The sequence below is a fragment of the Zea mays genome, chromosome 4, assembly GCF_902167145.1.
Source record: "Zea mays cultivar B73 chromosome 4, Zm-B73-REFERENCE-NAM-5.0, whole genome shotgun sequence".
NCBI classification, from domain to species: Eukaryota; Viridiplantae; Streptophyta; class Magnoliopsida; order Poales; family Poaceae; genus Zea; species Zea mays.
Window position 1 is genome coordinate 177,775,130 of NC_050099.1, and position 18,865 is coordinate 177,793,994.

At 44.0% G+C, this 18,865-nt stretch overlaps 1 protein-coding gene across 3 annotated transcripts in view; it reads right to left on the reverse strand.

Moving 5' to 3' along the window:
- Positions 1-15,122, reverse strand: part of LOC100170250 (starch synthase V) — a 41,425-nt gene extending 26,303 nt beyond the window's left edge. For 2 of the 3 annotated variants that reach the window (XR_004857505.1, XR_004857506.1), the window contains exons 1-14: positions 14,716-15,122; positions 14,518-14,574; positions 14,395-14,422; positions 14,227-14,293; positions 6,715-6,828; positions 6,272-6,494; positions 5,263-5,397; positions 4,550-4,654; positions 4,324-4,419; positions 3,994-4,123; positions 2,690-2,740; positions 2,325-2,435; positions 333-442; positions 46-211 (exon numbers count right to left, since the gene is read on the reverse strand). Coding sequence is in view for 1 of the 3 variants with exons in the window: in NM_001130131.1 (NP_001123603.1) it covers positions 46-211; positions 333-442; positions 2,325-2,435; positions 2,690-2,740; positions 3,994-4,123; positions 4,324-4,419; positions 4,550-4,654; positions 5,263-5,397; positions 6,272-6,494; positions 6,715-6,828; positions 14,227-14,293; positions 14,395-14,422; positions 14,518-14,574; positions 14,716-14,885 (1,563 nt within the window). In the remaining 2 variants the exon portion in view is untranslated. 3 annotated transcript variants of the gene reach the window in all.
- Between the last annotated feature and the right edge of the window lie 3,743 nt (positions 15,123-18,865).

The window sequence follows — 18,865 nt, forward strand, 5'->3', positions numbered from 1 at the left end:
CTAGATAAACAGAAGTATGTATGCACAGAACAACAGGGTACATACTATAATGGATGAATCACCATTGAACCGAAGTCTACGCCTAAGTGCTTGTCTGCAAATGGACTTCCCCTCAATATCATTGGCAGAATACCTTCGAGGAAGATAAATGTCTTTGAATGGATCCCAAAGTTCACCATCCAATCCATAAGATGCAACCAATATCTTCTCCCTAGAAAGGATTTAATGCATCTCAGAAAATCTCAGCAAATCAAGTGCCACTTGCGACAAGCGATTTCTTAGACCCTATGGGAAAGATTATGGAAAGACAAACAAAGAATGAGCTATTTTACCTATGTGCGGCTAATGTTGATTGCAGCTCATGTCGTGAACCCTGAATAAGAGCATCTTTTGAATGTGTTGAGGACATCAAAACGACTTTATTTGAATAAACAATGCCTCCCTGCATATACATAAGCTAATTGAAAGATATGTTGCACATACATAAGTTAGTACAAATATATGATATACTAGCTGAGTGCCCGTGCGTTGCAACGGTAATATATAATATCAGTATACTACGATAACTTATATATAAAATGTATGTTATATTATTATGAGAAAATGTTTCATAATCAATTTGTGATCCTAGCCATACATAAATTTTGTTATTTTAATCTAGTTGTTTCACCACTACATTGCAACCATCAGTATCATGCAGACTTCGATATATGCTACGATTTGTATGGTCTCATCATTGGAGAGCACGTTCCACACATGCTGGAAGAAATTTCCTCGTACATCGTTAGTCATCAGACACGCACCACCATACGCTCTTGCTTAAACAAAAAGGTAAGTGTGTATGTTTGCGAAGAGAATTAAAGGCATGTCGGCACAAAAGCTACCCTGACGGTGGCGAGGATGACGAACTGGTCACTGTTGTCGATCCTCCTCTACATCACCTCCGACGCTAAGATGACGCCACAATCCTCGATATAATAGTCGTCGAACGCGCGCGACATGACGAGTACCGATGACCCTTGGTTGGGCTACCAAACGAAGTGCACCCCGGACTCATCAGCGACTCCACTACATACATCATGTTCGAGGACACTCACACAACGTCAGCAACGTTCATCGTCCCAGCGCACAAGAATTCATGTCCGTTCAGTAGCGACTTACGTGGTAGGTTGGGCTTTAGGTGGACGATGAGCTAGACGACGTGATGGCGTCGTCGTCCGATGCGGTGTCCAGAACAACCCGAGAGTCGTCAATGTTGGCGACAACCATGAGGCCCCCTGCTTAACGATGGACAGCGCGGTGCAGCTGCTCTGGACCGCGTCCAAGTGGTGGCTTCGCGGGAGCTTGTCGTACACAGCGGCGCATGCGACCACGTAGGACTGCTTCTAGAGGTCGAACTGACAGTCGCCAAGCTTCTTCTCGTCATCGATAAACGACGCCAACGTGAGTGTCTCCTGCTCATGGTGTTTGTTTGGGGTTTCAAGTAAGAAACATGGATTCATGCTTGGCGTTGGTTTATGAAAATGACTCAGAAGTCTGATCTATGAAAAAAATATTACGAAGAAAAATGTCACGCATGCAAAAAAGGGAATTTAAGTATAATACATTATTCAAACAAAAGAAATTGCATGCAAAGCTCTTCTTTAAATAATATTACCTCCATCCAAAAATCTAATTCAAGAATCTCGGTGATACTTATCTACTACTACGCATTGTGCAAGGGTACCAAGTGAGCTTGGTGAGAGATGTAGTAGATATGTTTTCTATCATAGATATAGACATAAACACAAATGTGGTGTAGCGGTAGCTACTCTTGGCCTTTGCTTGAGAGGTCACGGTTTCAAATCCCCTTGAGGACATGTGTTTTTTTTTTAATTTTAGCTAGACGTGGGTTGTACGGGGGAATGAGAATGGGAATGAGCTCTGCGGGAGGAGGGAATGAGAAAGACAGAATAAAGAATGGGAATGACAAACATGAGAATGGGAACGGTGGCAGAACGGGAATGGCAGAACAGAAATGGTGGCAGAACACGGGAATGGCCGACTACTCTTACAGCCTTAATAGTAGTAGAGATAAGTTAATACAAAGATATGTTCGATGGATACATCAAAAAAATTTGAAACAATTAACTTCCATCTGGCATTTTTAAACTTGTATTCGACAAAAATCCAAACACGTTTGAACAATATGTTTCCAGAAAGAAACAGAATTGCCCTCAGTGCTAAATGTTTGTGTTGGCAGAGATAACAACAATTCAGGTACACGTCTTTAATATCTAACTTATATTAAATCGCATAAAACCTCCAGTTTTAAGATGATTTACCTTAAGAATATTAACAAGATGTGTCTTGTTTGTATCCTGCAGACGATCAGGACGATGAAGCTTACGGGGATCAAGCCCACACATCTCCAGTTTATTTGGCTCCTCTAGGCACTAGAAGCAATTGCATGCAACGTACAATATTTTAGAGAAAAAAAACAAGAAAGCACTAGTAGTGTAGTAGATACAGGTACATATACTGCTGAGCCCTAACATGGTTTTAGATATATGCAAAATATATTGCAATGATTAGAAACAGTGACGGGTGGAATGAATCTTAAAAGTTTGCACCCTCTTGAGGTATATTGACAGTAGTTACTGTGCATGTAACAACTAACAACTGGAAAAAAATCATACTGAATATTTACTTCTGAATTCAAGTCTTGGCATGTCAGTAATATCCGAGTGTTCCCAAGTCCCTGAATGTATCACAAAATTACAAATCAAAACTCATCAGGACTTCAATAACGAAATACTAAAGTACAAAAGTAAGACCTCAAAATTGATTTCAGCAAATACATTTAAACTCATCAGGACTTCAATAACGAAATACTAAAGTACAAAAGTAAGACCTCAAAATTGATTTCAGCAAATACATTTGTGATGTTGTATTATTTTATACAACTGTAAACTCACAATTTAGAATCTAAGTGAGAACGCAAAAGTCAGGGCCATCCTAACACCCAATTTACTTTATCATTTAGGTCAATAATCCAGTCTCCTGTGCACACCTCTGAACATTACTTTTCAATAAGTACTAAAATAAATGTACCGTTGAAAGGGGGGGTCACTGGGGGCAAGCGGAAGTGCCCAAACAAGGTCAAGTTGGCTAAGATAGATTCAAGTTTGGTAATAATAGACTGGAGACCTTTTATCTGTTTTAGATAAGGGGACTGATCCCTCTGTGAACATGCTTAACAATCCAGCATAAAATTTCAGAACATGCAGGAGAAAAAACAAAATATCTAAAAAAATAACAGAAAAACAGTAATCATGTCTGGAATAGATTTAAAAAATTCCTTTAAAAAATGTACGCCAATCGCATCAGGTGCAGAATGGTAAAATGCAAGACAAGCGCCAGATTAAACTCCCACTGAAAATGAAATTAATCTTGTGGCAGTTCATGTGGGAAAAATACCATAAAATGTAATGAATTTAGGAAGTGATCCTTCAATCTAATATAGCACTTCCACTCGTCTGTCGTTAGTGTGTGTGTCTAGTGGTCTAGTTTTGCTCTTCTGTGTCTAGTTTTAGTCATCTCGTCAGTCGTTCAGCCTCCTACTCTTGGTTCGGACTTCGGAGTGGGTGGTGCTGTTTATTTGTAAGAACTCGCCTTTCTACCTTAATACAGTGCTACACATCTCTCCTGCGTATTCAAGAAAAAAATCTAATATAGAACTTAATTTTGTTTGTATTGAAAAGAAAAACATGGTGCACATATTTCCTCTTTTCCAGAATGATATATTTTTCATTGGTGATACTAGGACAAAATCCTGTCAAAAGCTTTATCATCCATTTAACATGGAGAATAAAGAACATAGGATTGCACAAGACTGTTTAGCAAACCATTATCATGCCATTAAAATTTAAAAACCATAGTATATTTGAGAAAGCACTGTGTTTGAGAGAGCATATCAGTAGTCATAAATAAATATACTTAAGTAAAACTGACCTGGTGAGCAAATATTTCCCAGAAAAGCGGTGCCACTATAGCAGTTTCCCAGTTATGTATGTGTATAATGTCTGGCCGCTTTCCAGATTTAACAATATAATCCAGGGATGCACGGGAAAAATAGGAAAATCTAAAAAAGATGTAGTAAGAACAATTAATCTGTATGTCTACGCTTGCAGCGCTTCCAATAAAAAGCTAATATAATGTTCTAAAATGCTACCATTATTAACAGTTACTATAAAATATAGTCAGTTCAACATCAGGTTCTTCTGCATGTTATATTAATAAAAGCCTGTCATGTCACTACTCAAATCCAATACTCTTACATACCGCTCAAAGTCATCAGGGTAGCCACGTAACATATCACGACTAAAATAGGAGAGCTGAGATGGTTCTATTATTACAAGACCAACACCACTTGACGTACTGCATAAAAGAAGCAAAATTAAGAGTGAAATGCCTTTAGAAATACACAAATACAGAAGTGTCAGCTAAAATAAAAGAACGAGATAATAGGCTTGTTACATCTCTTTGCACACTAGGAGTGTATCTTTACCCAGTCCATATTTTATTTTTATGCCAAAGGCCACCGAAATAAGATTCATATTCTGCCTCAGATCTCCTTAGACCATGAATTCCATCCAAGTTTATGCTGGTGTACCTATTTTGTGTCATACCAATGCGATGAGCATGATAGCTTTGCATGCAATAAGCAAGATGTAAATGTGGCACAAGCCAAAACAATCCATATTACTAAGGATAACAACGAATTTCAAATGTAACACATGTGATCAAGAACAGGAAGAGAAAAAAATTGAGGAGTACATACCAAAACAATACTGCAAAACATAACTTGTTTCAAAACAGTTTGGTAATTAAATCAAATCATTTGGGCCGTGCTGTCTTGATGGAATAAACAACACAATTAAGACTAGATTGCCATCAAAACTAAAAGTTGACAATCAAATTCAAACCTTCAGGAAAATGCCCAGTTTAGAGCATCCGTCTAGAATGAACAAAAAATTGTCTCGTCTGCACATTGATATTTAAATTTCAGGATTCTACTCTTACATAGTAATAGCTAAAAGGAAGCTTAGAAGCGTGTTACATACTTGTATTCTTGAACATTTTTTACATTAAATCAACCCAAAAGAAACTTCCCCATTCATATGACTAATTGGACCACTACAACATAAAAGCTCAAGGTGTCCAGACAGTCTATCAAGCATTATGTACCAAAGGTTCGGTTAGTGAAGAGAGGTTGCATACTTGGGTAGTATCACCTCCACCAAGTTAGCCTTTTTTTGAATCTCACAAGATAAACTGGCAACATATGCTGATAATGGTCCACATGATGCTACTGGGTACATTTCACTACAGATGTGCACAATATGAAGAGGTTTCCTGCATTGAACATAGGCTCAAATATAGCATCAACAAATATGATAAAACAAGACAAATTAAATATGTCGCATGATTATTATAAAGTAATTGCAGATACACTAGGTGAAATATCAGCGGGAAGCAGTGGCGGGGCCAAAAATTATACATAGGGAGGCAGCCAAAAGATTCAAAACATAGGCAAAAATAGTGTTACCAGGACGCAGGTGTGGGAACCAGAATCCGATACAGATGCAGGTGTTTAGCTAGGCAGGCTCAGAAAAATAGGATTCAGGAATTCTTCTAATAAATTTTAAAAAATAGAACAGCATTTTAGCTCTTCAAATATTAAGTACAATATTAATCCCTCTTCTTAGTAAAATGACATGCAACTCTCCTATGTCGTTAAAAAAAATCTAAGATTAATCCTATTTACTATAAAACAAACTAAAAGGACACTAAAGATTCCATTGTGTGCTTTACCAAAGGAAAAGACCTGGGATTACAGCAAAAGCTCCAGATTAGCTACAGTTTGTGCATAGAACAACAGTCAAAACCAGCATTTAAAGTGATTCCCTCTCTACGGCTACACACCTATCATTGTCTTAACCAGCATTTAAAGTGATTCCCTCTCTACGGCTACACACCTATCATTGTCTTCTGCCATTTTTCCCTCTCATGGATAACACACATGAGCTTCCTCTTGCCCTCTGCAGCAAGATTCTTTCTCAATGTATCAGATATGAGCCAGGCCATGTCAGGTGTCAATGGGCAATTCGCTGTGTCAAGTTGTCATGGCAGCAATAAAAAATGGACATAGGTATCCCGCAACACTGCAGAAAATTTGAGTAAAAGGCGGTAAAACTGGGAAAAAAAAGTAAGGTAAGTGGTAGCATACTCTATTGGTTTACGCAAAAAGAGTTGCAGTTCAGACAGCAATTCAGTATTTGGCTTATGATGAATATCACAAAAGGTGCTTTGTATTATGCTTCTATTAGTGACAAGTTTCTCTCTTAAATCAGATGCTTCCGTCATGCTGATCATTCCAGAAATGACCATTGTATCTATCCGCAGGAGTAACTCACTGAAACTTGACGACTGTGCTGCTTCTAGGGGAATACCTGAAAGGAGTCCCATGAGAAAATGGAATATGTAGAAGTATAGCGAAAGGTATATGAAAAAATATTTGATGCATGTAGTTTACCTCTATAGTTAAGAATGAGAAATGGAAAGTAAAACAATCATATCAACAATCAGCATAGGATTGCTGAAGATTGAGAAATTTCACATTATCATCCATATAGTTCCTAAGCCTGAAAATGTTGGCAACCGAGACCGCACCTTGCATTTCTGTTTCTAGTCCTTGTATTTCCTCGAGAAGCAAATTATTTTCATCATGCAGTTTCTTCATCTCCTCCATGGCAATAAGCCGCTGCTTGTTAATGTACAGGATATCTGTAACAGACAAATGTTAAGACCTGTTTATCAGCAAGGAAGGAAGCGATATGAAAGACAGGTTGAAATGGAAAAGGTGCTACATTATGATGAAAAATAATAGTTGTGGTACTAAGTGTTGTCCATTTTACGAATTTTCACTTTATTAAAAAAAAACAAAGGGGCCGACTGGGTGGGCCGCTACTAGGCTGGAGGCCGAGCAGCCCACCGGCAAGCGCTGGTAAATAACCAGCTAGGGCACCTCCTGCCTGTGCGTCAAAAAGGGACAGAGAGCGGCGGCGAAGGCACAACGGCTTGGCCGGCCTGCACGGCCGCCTCTTGTGTTTCTCTCTGTTCAACGGCCTCCGAATTTGGTGCCCGGTCTGTTCCATAAGTATGGGTGTGTTTCCCCTCTCTCTGGCGTTGGCTGAGCAGTCGGATGTTCTTCTTCCTCCCTCTGTGTGTGCTGCTCCGGTAAGAACTCAAACTACCAGTTCGTTTCCTGGTATTGTGGTGGCGATTCTTGCTGGGAGTGGTTCAAAGTGGGAGGAAGTGGTGCTGTGCTTGCGCAGTGTGAGTTACCTGTGCTTTGTTGCCGGAATCGTGCACTTCTCCGGTGCTCTGATTCTTGTCTGATCTCTGTCCACCGTGGCCTGGTGCTTGAGCTCCCTGCTGCGCGGTGTTCATCTTCTCGGGCTGGTGCCGTGGACGTCTCCCTCGGTTCCGGCAGCGGCTCTAGTATCTCCGTCAACCTCCCGCCGTGCAGGCCCGGACGTGGGCGGCGGAATTGGTTTTCTGGGACAGAACTTCGTGTTCGCTGAGCTGATCTTCCCACGTAGACAATCTACGTGCTGTGAGTTATTCGTTGCCTCACTTTATTTACTGTTTAATTTTGTGCAATCTGCTAGTATTAAATACTTGGGTGTGATTGCACTGTTGTGGACGGATTTGTGTGCTCGATGATGATAGCGGTGTAGTGAGACAACGTGACAGTCTGGGTTTTAGTGTATTATCATTTTCAGCATTGATATTATTTGTGCCTAATTAAATCTCTCTTTGTTAAGGCTGTTTACCTGTGTTAAATTTTGTTAATTTATTAAGTACACAGCTCCTTTCTATCAGTATTTATATTTGATTATTAGGCTTATTACATCTGATCTAAAACCCTTATTTGGTAAGATAGGACTGTCACGTTAGTCGAGGATCTCTGATCACCTATTAGCGTTGGAGGGCTGTTTATTACAGCAACCCGCTATTTTGAGAGCAATATTTTAAGATAAACAATTATGTTTATTTGTTTAATCTGCCTTCTTCATCTGCAAGCCATGTTTAATTTCCAAATGGACCTGTGTAGCTATTTTACATGTTTACATGTCTTAGAATTGCTACTGTTCATTGTTGTTATAATTACATATGGCATTTGTCTGAGTTATATGCTTGTTTTATTCGGAATTAGAATATTTAATTTATTTAAATATGAAGGAAACATGTCACTTATTTCTCTAAATTTACAACAATCCAGAAAACCAATCTGTATAATGGCCTCCAGTTCTGATGTCATTAAGCCTGAAGCGTTCGACGGCGCAAGCTTTAAGCGCTGGCAGATTAAGACTCGCATGTGGCTCACTGACCTAAAATTATTTTGGGTAGTGACGTCGGCTGTTCCGCAGGCTGCATCAGATGATTCTAATGATGCAGCGAAGGCCGCCGCACTAGCGGAGAAAGCCAAGTGGGACGAAGCCAATGAGGCATGCTTGTCTCGTCTGCTGAACGTCTTGTCGAACCGCTTATTTGACGTGTACTCTGGTTTTACCTCCGCTAAGGGTCTATGGACTGAACTTGAGAACGAGTTCTCTGAAGTTGACAATGGCAATGAGTCATTCACAACGGAAAACTACCTTAACTATAAAATGGTTGAGGGAAGGTCTGTTATGGAGCAGCTACAGGAGATTCAACTCCTTGTTAGGGACTTGGTCCAATATGGCTGCGTCCTACCAGACAGTTTTCAGGTGAATGCAATACTGGCAAAGCTCCCGCCTTCTTGGCGAGACTTTGTGACTTCACGCCGTCACATGAAAAAGCAAATGACTCTCACTGAGCTGTCAGCTGCGATAAATGTGGAAGAGCGTGCAAGGTCCAGTAACAAGCCATCCCAGCAACTCCAGGCTCACGTTGTTGAGAAGGGTGGAGATAGAAAATTCCAGAAGAAGAAGAAGAACTCTCCACAGAAGAATCTGAACCAACCTAAATCCAAAAAGATGAAGAAGAAAAAGGAGGACTTTATCTGCTACGTTTGTGGTGTCTCCGGGCATACAGCTCGGAGGTGCAAACTTAGGAAGGGAAAAGGTCCTCCACCTCAGCGCAAAGAAGGGAACGTGGTGGTTAACTCCACCCCAGGGTATGCACTTCAGGCCTTTATGGCAAGTCCATCAGATGACTGGTGGATGGATTCCGGTGCTACTGTTCATATTTGTGCTGATCGATCCATGTTCTCTTCATTCCAGGGATACAACAGCGCACCAGTCTTGATGGGAAATGGTGTTCCGGCAGCAGTTCGAGGTACTGGACAGGTCTACTTGAAGTTAACTTCAGGAAAGACACTCGTGCTGAAGGACGTACTCTATGTGCCCTCGATGAGCCGGAACCTCATTTCAGTGTCGCTGCTATGTCGACAGGGTCTCAAATTAGTGTTTGAGTCTAATAAAGTGGTCCTGTCTAAGTTTGGTACTTTTGTTGGAAAGTCATATGAGTCAGGCGGTTTGTTCCGTCTTTCTGTTTTGAACAATCATTCTTCTTACCATGTTAATGTGGTCTGTAATAACGACTCCATTAATAATATATGGCATTCCCGTTTGTGTCATGTGAATTTTGAGTCCATTAAGAGATTAAGTGACATGTCTTTAATTCCTGAATATAAACATGTTGAAGGTGTAAAATGTGGTATTTGTGTGCAAGCCAAGCAGCCTACGAAACCGTTTCATACGGTTGAAGGCAGAAGTACCACTCCTTTAGAACTAATTCACTCAGATATCTGTGAGATGAATGGTATAATCACAAAAGGCGGTAAAAGATACTTTCTTACCTTGATAGATGATGCTACCAGGTTCTGTTATATTTACTTACTCAGAACTAAAGATGAGGCACTAGAACACTTTAAGATCTATAAGACTGAAGTTGAAAACCAGTTAGACAAGAAAATTAAAAGGCTACGGTCTGATAGAGGAGGTGAATACCTTTCCAACCTTTTTGATGAGTACTGCAAAGAGTGTGGAATCATTCATGAAACCACTGCTCCATATTCACCTCAGTCAAATGGGGTAGCTGAAAGGAAGAACCGAACGGTGTGTGACTTAGCTAATGCTTTGTTGCAAAGTTCGGGGATGCCTGACATCTGGTGGGGCGAGGCAGTACTCACAGTGTGCTATGTCCTGAACAGGGTGCCGCCTCGCAACCGTGAGGCCACGCCCTATGAAGGATTTAAAGGAAGGAAGCCAGATCTTTCACATCTTCGGACTTGGGGCTGCCTTGCAAAGGCGAATGTCCCGTTGCCGAAGAAGAGAAAGTTAGGCCCTAAGACCGTAGACTGTGTCTTCCTGGGTTATGCACATAACAGTGCAGCTTATAGATTTCTAGTGGTCCATTCCGAGACAAGCGAAATCGCTGTAAATGTAATAATGGAGTCTCGGGATGTGACATTCTTTGAGAGCATCTTCCCTATGCGGGATAAGGAAGTAGTAGCCCCAGATGGTCCATCTCGGACATATTCTCTGCCCTCGAGTGTCAATGACCAGACTCCAGATTTGGAGTTAAGGAGGAGTAAGAGACAAAGGACTGAAAAGTCTCTGGGTGATGATTATATTATTTATCTAGTGGATGAAGAACCACGCTCCCTCACAGAGGCATATACATCTCTGGATGCAGAGTACTGGAGGGAGGCTGTCCGTAGCGAGATGGATTCAATCATCTCGAACGGAACTTGGGAGATAACTGATCTCCCAGCTGGTTGCAAGCCCGTGGGCTGTAAATGGATCTTTAGGAGGAAGAGGAGACCCGATGGTACTATTGAAAAGTACAAGGCCCGTCTTGTGGCTAAGGGTTTTACTCAAAAGAAAGAGGAGGATTATTTTGATACTTATTCTCCGGTGGCTCGATTGCCCACAATCCGTGTGCTTTTAGCACTGGCAGCTGCTTATAAACTTCTTGTCCATCAAATGGACGTAAAGACAGCATTCCTAAATGGAGAGCTGGAAGAGGAAATTTATATGCAGCAACCAGAAGGATTTGTGGTTAAAGGTCAAGAGAGCAAAGTGTGTCGCTTGATTAAATCCTTATACGGTCTTAAGCAAGCTCCCAGACAATGGCATGAGAAGTTTAATAATACTCTGACCACTGCCGGGTTTTGTGTAAACGAAGCCGACAAGTGTGTGTATTATCGCTTTTCTGGGGGCAAAGGTGTCATCATGTGTTTATACGTTGATGACATATTGATATTTGGGACCGATTTGGAGGCTATCATGGAGACAAAAATATTCCTCTCCAAGAACTTTGATATGAAGGACTTGGGTGAAGCTGATGTAATATTGAACATCAAGCTAATAAAGGGTGAGGATAGGATTACTTTGTCACAATCCCATTATGTGGAAAAGGTCCTGACTCGCTTTGGACATATGGACTGTAAACCAGTCACCACGCCCTATGATCCATCCTACACGCTCAGTAAATATGAAGGCGAGCCTGTGAACCAGCTACTATATTCGCAGATCATCGGATCTCTCATGTACCTGAGCAGTGCAACTAGACCAGATATCTCATATGCAGTATGCAGACTGGCTCGTTATTCGGCTAGTCCAGGAGATAGACACTGGGTAGCGTTGTACAGAGTGCTTCGGTATTTGAAGGGAGCGATGAATCTTGGTATTAAATATACCGGATTTCCGTCAGTACTTGAAGGATTCAGTGATGCAAACTGGATCTCTGACTCGGATCAAATGAAGTCTACAAGTGGCTATGTGTTCACTTTAGCTGGTGGGGCCGTGTCATGGAGATCGTCTAAACAATCAGTGTCGACACGTTCCACCAAGGAGGCTGAATTAGTTGCACTTGATTCAGCAGCATTGGAGGCTGAATGGTTGAGAGACCTATTGTCAGACCTTCCAATGCTAGCAAAGCCGATACCGGCTGTCCTAGTATACTGTGACAACACTTCTGTGTTGCTGAAAGTGAACAGTAGAAAGGACAACCAAAAATCCTCGAGGCATATCAGAAGACGACTTGATTCATGTCGGCATGCTAGAGAGACGGGTGTAATAACCGTAGATTACATCAAGTCTGAAAGGAACCTTGCTGATCCTTTCACCAAAGGGCTGGCTCAAAAGCCAATCCAAGCAGCGTGCATGGGAATGGGACTCGTACCCTGTTAGCGGTTTCAACTGCGGATAACTGTCCTGTGTGACCGGAGATCCCGAGATCCAGGCTCCAGGAAACGAAGCACTGTGAAACCAAGAGCACAAAAGATAAAGAGTCTCATGAGCTGCTGTGCTCTGTCTGTATGGCAGGTTGAGCGATATGCTCTTAATGAAGTCAATGCTATAAGCAGGGAAATTGTCCTACAGAATTTCCTTAACGATTTCACCTATATGAGCTGACTGTGGGGTCGCAGTCCAGGAGAGAATGGGGTTTTCTCTCTAGTGAGCTCATGAATAGATATTAAAGGGCATGACCGTAACGCCCTGCCCCGTAAGAGAAGCAGATAATCTGCCTAGTACTATGTGCCTTTTGTGCGAAGATTCTCACACTAGGGTTTGTGGATCAAGGCGTAGTCCTCCGCTTACTCGTGCAGGGTTGGAGTACACTGGGATAGGCTTTGGTTCAAACCTAACAAGTACCTCTGCCGAAAAGTAGTATATAAACAGTACGGGAGCTCAATGACATTGATCAGAAATAAGAGTGAAAATGGTGGGGATTGTTGTCCATTTTACGAATTTTCACTTTATTAAAAAAAACAAAGGGGCCGACTGGGTGGGCCGCTACTAGGCTGGAGGCCGAGCAGCCCACCGGCAAGCGCTGGTAAATAACCAGCTAGGGCACCTCCTGCCTGTGCGTCAAAAAGGGACAGAGAGCGGCGGCGAAGGCACAACGGCTTGGCCGGCCTGCACGGCCGCCTCTTGCGTTTCTCTCTGTTCAACGGCCTCCGAATTTGGTGACCGGTTTGTTCCATAAGTATGGGTGTGTTTCCCCTCTCTCTGGCGTTGGCTGAGCAGTCGGATGTTCTTCTTCCTCCCTCTGTGTGTGTTGCTCCGGTAAGAACTCAAACTACCAGTTCGTTTCCTGGTATTGTGGTGGCGATTCTTGCTGGGAGTGGTTCAAAGTGGGAGGAAGTGGTGCTGTGCTTGCGCAGTGTGAGTTACCTGTGCTCTGTTGCCGGAATCGTGCACTTCTCCGGTGCTCTGATTCTTGTCTGATCTCTGTCCACCGTGGCCTGGTGCTTGAGCTCCCTGCTGCGCGGTGTTCATCTTCTCGGGCTGGTGCCGTGGACGTCTCCCTCGGTTCCGGCAGCGGCTCTAGTATCTCCGTCAACCTCCCGCCGTGCAGGCCCGGACGTGGGCGGCGGAATTGGTTTTCTGGGACAGAACTTCGTGTTCGCTGAGCTGATCTTCCCACGTAGACAATCTACGTGTTGTGAGTTATTCGTTGCCTCACTTTATTTACTGTTTAATTTTGTGCAATCTGCTAGTATTAAATACTTGGGTGTGATTGCACTGTTGTGGACGGATTTGTGTGCTCGATGATGATAGCGGTGTAGTGAGACAACGTGACAGTCTGGGTTTTAGTGTATTATCATTTTCAGCATTGATATTATTTGTGCCTAATTAAATCTCTCTTTGTTAAGGTTGTTTACCTGTGTTAAATTTTGTTAATTTATTAAGTACACAGCTCCTTTCTATCAGTATTTATATTTGATTATTAGGCTTATTACATCTGATCTAAAACCCTTATTTGGTAAGATAGGACTGTCACGTTAGTCGAGGATCTCTGATCACCTATTAGCGTTGGAGGGCTGTTTATTACAGCAACCTGCTATTTTGAGAGCAATATTTTAAGATAAACAATTATGTTTATTTGTTTAATCTGCCTTCTTCATCTGCAAGCCATGTTTAATTTCCAAATGGACCTGTGTAGCTATTTTACATGTTTACATGTCTTAGAATTGCTACTGTTCATTGCTGTTATAATTACATATGGCATTTGTCTGAGTTATATGCTTGTTTTATTCGGAATTAGAATATTTAATTTATTTAAATATGAAGGAAACATGTCACTTATTTCTCTATATTTACAACACTAAGTTGTGGTCTGATACAAATACAGAACATTAACATTATGTGAAGCATTAATGTGAAGCAAGGGGAGAGTAATTACTCCGTTGAGCCAGGTTGAAGAGCTCTGTAATATCACCCTCACGTTGCTCGTCAGCCAAACTTGGTACCTGGAAACAGCAATTACCCTCATAAGCCTCTTAAACGTAAACCAGGAAAGCAAATAAAAACAGAAAATAAGTGGAATTGTCTGTGGTGATGTTATCCATGCCTGATCGCTATCTGCTTCGACGTCCAACCTACAAAATTCCCAGCACCCCGACATATATAAACATCATCCGCTGGTTTAATCCAATTCGAGCGCTAATAAAATCGAGATGTAGAGGGAACCCACCGGACGGAACCGGAGCTCTCGCGGCGGGCCTTACCATGAGAATCGCCGTTCCCCTCCCTGAGACACGAATTAGAGGACCGAAATCAGCTGAGGAACAGGCACGCATACAGAGTACAGTACTACAGTTACACACCCGCGCGCAGCAATTATGGGAGCACGATCGCACGGAGTGGTGCTGGGTGTGGGATTTGCACGCACCTGGAAGAGGAGTAGGAGGAGCACCGGGTTAGAAGCACCGGTGGAGCAGCGCGGGCGGAGGGGGAGCAATGTGCCCCGCCGCACGGACGCAGGATACGCCGTCGCTGTGATCGAGGAGCTGGTGGCGGGGCCCGCGACGCCGCACCGACCACGAGGCGCGGCGTCTCCATGGTTGCCTGCTACGCACGCTGCTCGTACGCCTCCTTGGTTAGCTATGCGCGCCGTACCTCTCCGCGGATTGCCCAGGTGAAAGAGACAATTCCGTGTGCTTCAATGGCCAGAGGCGAGGCTGCTGCCTGATGGCGGCTGGCGGGCGCTGAGCCGCTGCGCTGATCGGTGCGAGGAGGCGCCGTTCGGCGTGCGTGCTCGCGGAGGTGGGACGTGGCACGTGGGCGAGCGAGTGAGCGGTGGTGCGTGTTGTGTTTATCGGGGAATCGGGCAAGGATTAGTTACTAGGCTGGCGGTCACATGTTCGGCCGAGGCGTTCCGCAAGGGCAGCCCGGCATGGCCCGCCCGTGGGCTTGTCTTTTACGGCCCACAGAACGGGAGCGGCTTTTGCGACGTTGTGAGGCACGTCTGCAGGCCCAGTTCGTTCTGTTGCTGAAACAAGCCCGGCGGAACTAACTACGCAATCCATCCAAAAAAAAATGTGCTCTCCACCTGGAGATTTGGAATTATAGTATCCTCTGAAAACTGATGATACAATTGGTGTTACTAACAATGATTTTTCCCATTATTACGTTATAAATACAAACTCGTAATGTTCAAATGTTCTTAGTCCCTAGAGGAGACACAACTATTATTAATAGATAAAAAAATTATAATATTATAATGAAGAATAATAACTATTAATCACATCTCGAATATATGTGTCATTTTGACTTCGCATCATACAAATTTGTATCATGATATATGCATGCTAGAATATAAAATTTTTGAAGAATAGTAAGGCAAACGTCATGAACACTAAATATTCTCAAAGTTTCAGCATCTGATCGGCACGATTTGGTCTGACATCGAGTCAGCACCTAACCCATCCTCCTCTGAGCAGGCAAATGGCAAGATGACAAGCACATCTGTGTGTGTGGTGTGTGGTGTGTGGTTGTCTCTCCTCATCTTGCGTCCCTGTGGTTGCTCCCCAACTCCAACAGCACGCCGCACATGCCGCCGGATCACGACACTGGCTCCCACGCACTCTCAATATGTTATACAAAAGGTCTTTCAGTCTTGAGCTCTGAATACTGTCCGACAAACCACGTTCGCATCCGCATCATATCCAACTATTCATTGTTCCGTAAGCAGACCAATACCTACTAATTTATTCGGTGGCCATTAGAGTTCTGTGAAGGACTAAAGGCTATAGCTCCTCCTCCTCTCGGGCAGTTTCAGCGTGCAACGCTACTAGAGCAGCAGAACTCCACCGCTGAAGGCATCCGCTCGCTGTAGTCTGCTTTAAAGCAAGTGTGGTGTGCATGCGTTAGTGGAACCAAGAAAGGCAAGTACTGATTCTGAGCTGCTCTTCTTCTCTCTTATTCCCTAGAGCTAGAGAGCATATGTATTTTTTTAAAAAAAACATATAATGAATGAAATGAATGAATGATCTGTGTTGATTAATGCAAACGTTGTACTCCTGTTTGTGCCAGAAAGGCAGGCAGGCACCAACACCCCCACCTGAAAAAAGCACATGTCAACCAGGTAGCCATCCAGGCATCCACCCACCCAAAAAGAAGAACTGAAGAAGTAGCCACCATAGTCCATAGGATTCTTTCATGATATCTTGTTGGTACATGAGCATAGATTCCGGCGATAGAGCAGGCGGGCGGGCAGCAAAGGGAGCGAGCAGAGAGAGAGAGAGAGAGAGAGATGAAAAGACTGAATAGACTACGGTGGCGGCCGTGCTGTGTTTTTATTCCATCCAAACATATCGGCTGTGTGTGTAGCGTTCCTGCAGCTGGAAATCATCCAGGCTCTGTTCTGTGGGGGCTGTGCCACTGGGCACTGGCCATGCCAGGAAGGAGGGATCGCTGCAGTGTGCAGTTCTGCTCTCCCATTCTGCAGACAGAAGGTGCCAAGCAGAGGCAGAGGCTAGCTATACGTTTGGCACCAGAACTGATCAGACCACCTCCGAAATTCAGCATGGTACTGGAGTACTGGACTATACGCTACGTCCTTGCTAGCTTATGGTGTAGTGGTATTATGTTCCTGCGACTTGCAGACCCAAGGGTGGCTACAGCCTACAGTGCAACGCTTTGCAGTCTCTAGCTAGGCTCTACAACTACAAAACGAGGGCACCGGAGTGGTTGGCCTGGCTACCACCACCGACAACGCCGCGACGTTGCCTCAGCACTCCTGCACTCCGAAGATGACGGTGTCGCAAAAGGGACATCGATCGTTCGATGGAATCCAATACAGAAGAAAAGAAAAGGGAGAAGAGGTCAATGGCATGTCAGGGCCACCACCAGCCATTTGCTCTATGTATGCCCATGATCTCAAGTTTCTGGACATGGAGATAATAGCCCGGATCAGCGCCCGTCTTCGCCCCCAACTGGCAACTGCTGACCGTAATAACCATGTGATGTGATGGCTCCACTCCTCCAGCGGCCGGCATATCCGTGGCGTGCAGATGAGGCAACCCAAAAACCAGCCGCATCTTCTCTCGTAGAGTCCACGGTCGAAAGGTACGCTGCTCCGCTAGAGACAGAGACAGAGAGCAGTCGATGAGCAAGCACCTCCAAGGCTCCAAGACTCGCAGCGCCGGTCGCGGAGCGCACGCACATGTCGTGGCGTGCATGTGCGTGGGCAGGCGCGCGACACGCAGGCCATTCTTCCGTCGCGGTCGCGGTCGCGGCCGCGGCCACCGCCGTCGCGCGCGCCGGCCGGGCGTTCGGGGCCTCCCGGAAAGCAATGGCTCGCGCGCGCTGGCGGTGGCACCGGCAGGCGGCAGAGACGTGTCTCCTTTCACGGAAGGGACGCACGTAACAGCGACGGGGGCGCGGGCCGCGGGGCCGGCCAATCACGGAAGGCGGAACCCGGTGCCGCGGCGCGGACTCCTCTTTTGTTGGCTTCCGGTTCCGGCTCCGGCGGCAGCCGCGCGACGAGACACATAATACATACGGACGGAAGCGTCCCCATCCAAATTTGATTTCTCAGTTCGCTGGTGCCAGAATTTTCGGTGGTTATAACGACGTCGATTTTGGGTGATAACAAAAACAAAGCGGTGGTGAGGACTGAGCCGTAGCTCAGTTGGTTCGCCAGCTGATGTGCAAACGACGCACCCGGTGCCTCACTTTGTTCGTGTTTAGCGATAAGCGTGTGTCCACGCACTAGAAATTTAGGTCTCTCGATCTATTTCTAGAATATCTAAAATAAACGCACACACGGGTATGGTGTGAGTTCGTAACATTTTTAGCCTCTAAAACCAAAGTGGTGGTTTCATGCTGAGAAAAGGGTTCGGCACTCATCCACCACCTCGTAAAATGCACAGTGTACTGACCACGACCTAAATGTTGAAAAATCATTTACCGACTGGGCTCCACTTCAAAAAATTTTAGTATAACCTTCAAGTGCTCCTCTTCGACAAATTTTATCAAAAGATGTTTATGAGTCTATTATATTACCGTTTGATTCACGAAATGTAACGTAAATGGTAATGGTAATAATCCACACTCGAATACCGACGGTAACAAATTCGAATAAAACGGTATCTATTTGTAACGTGGTATCGATTACGGTTGGAATTAAATAAACATAGTTTAACGTTATCGATTATCCATTACGTTATTACGTTATTAGTATGTGAACCAAACGACACCTTAGTAGTATTATCTAACCGACCCCTCGGTCGTTCTATCTACGATATTCTTGATGTAATTAAATTTATCTGCAATTTCGAACATACCAGCACTTGCCGCTGCCGGTGCCTAACCCGATTCGGCGTCAACGTGTGGAGTCAAGTGCCTAGTCGAAGTGGATGGCAAAAGGGACGGCTCATCCAATCCACTGCCCCAAGAAACGTGCGCCTTTTGACGCGCCGCCGGACGAAGCATGGACGCAGGGGTAATAAAATGGGTATTAACTGGATGTCTATTGTTTTTTTTTCTTTGGGAGGCAGAGTTGCTATATACTCCTTCCGTTTTATTTTAGTTGTCGC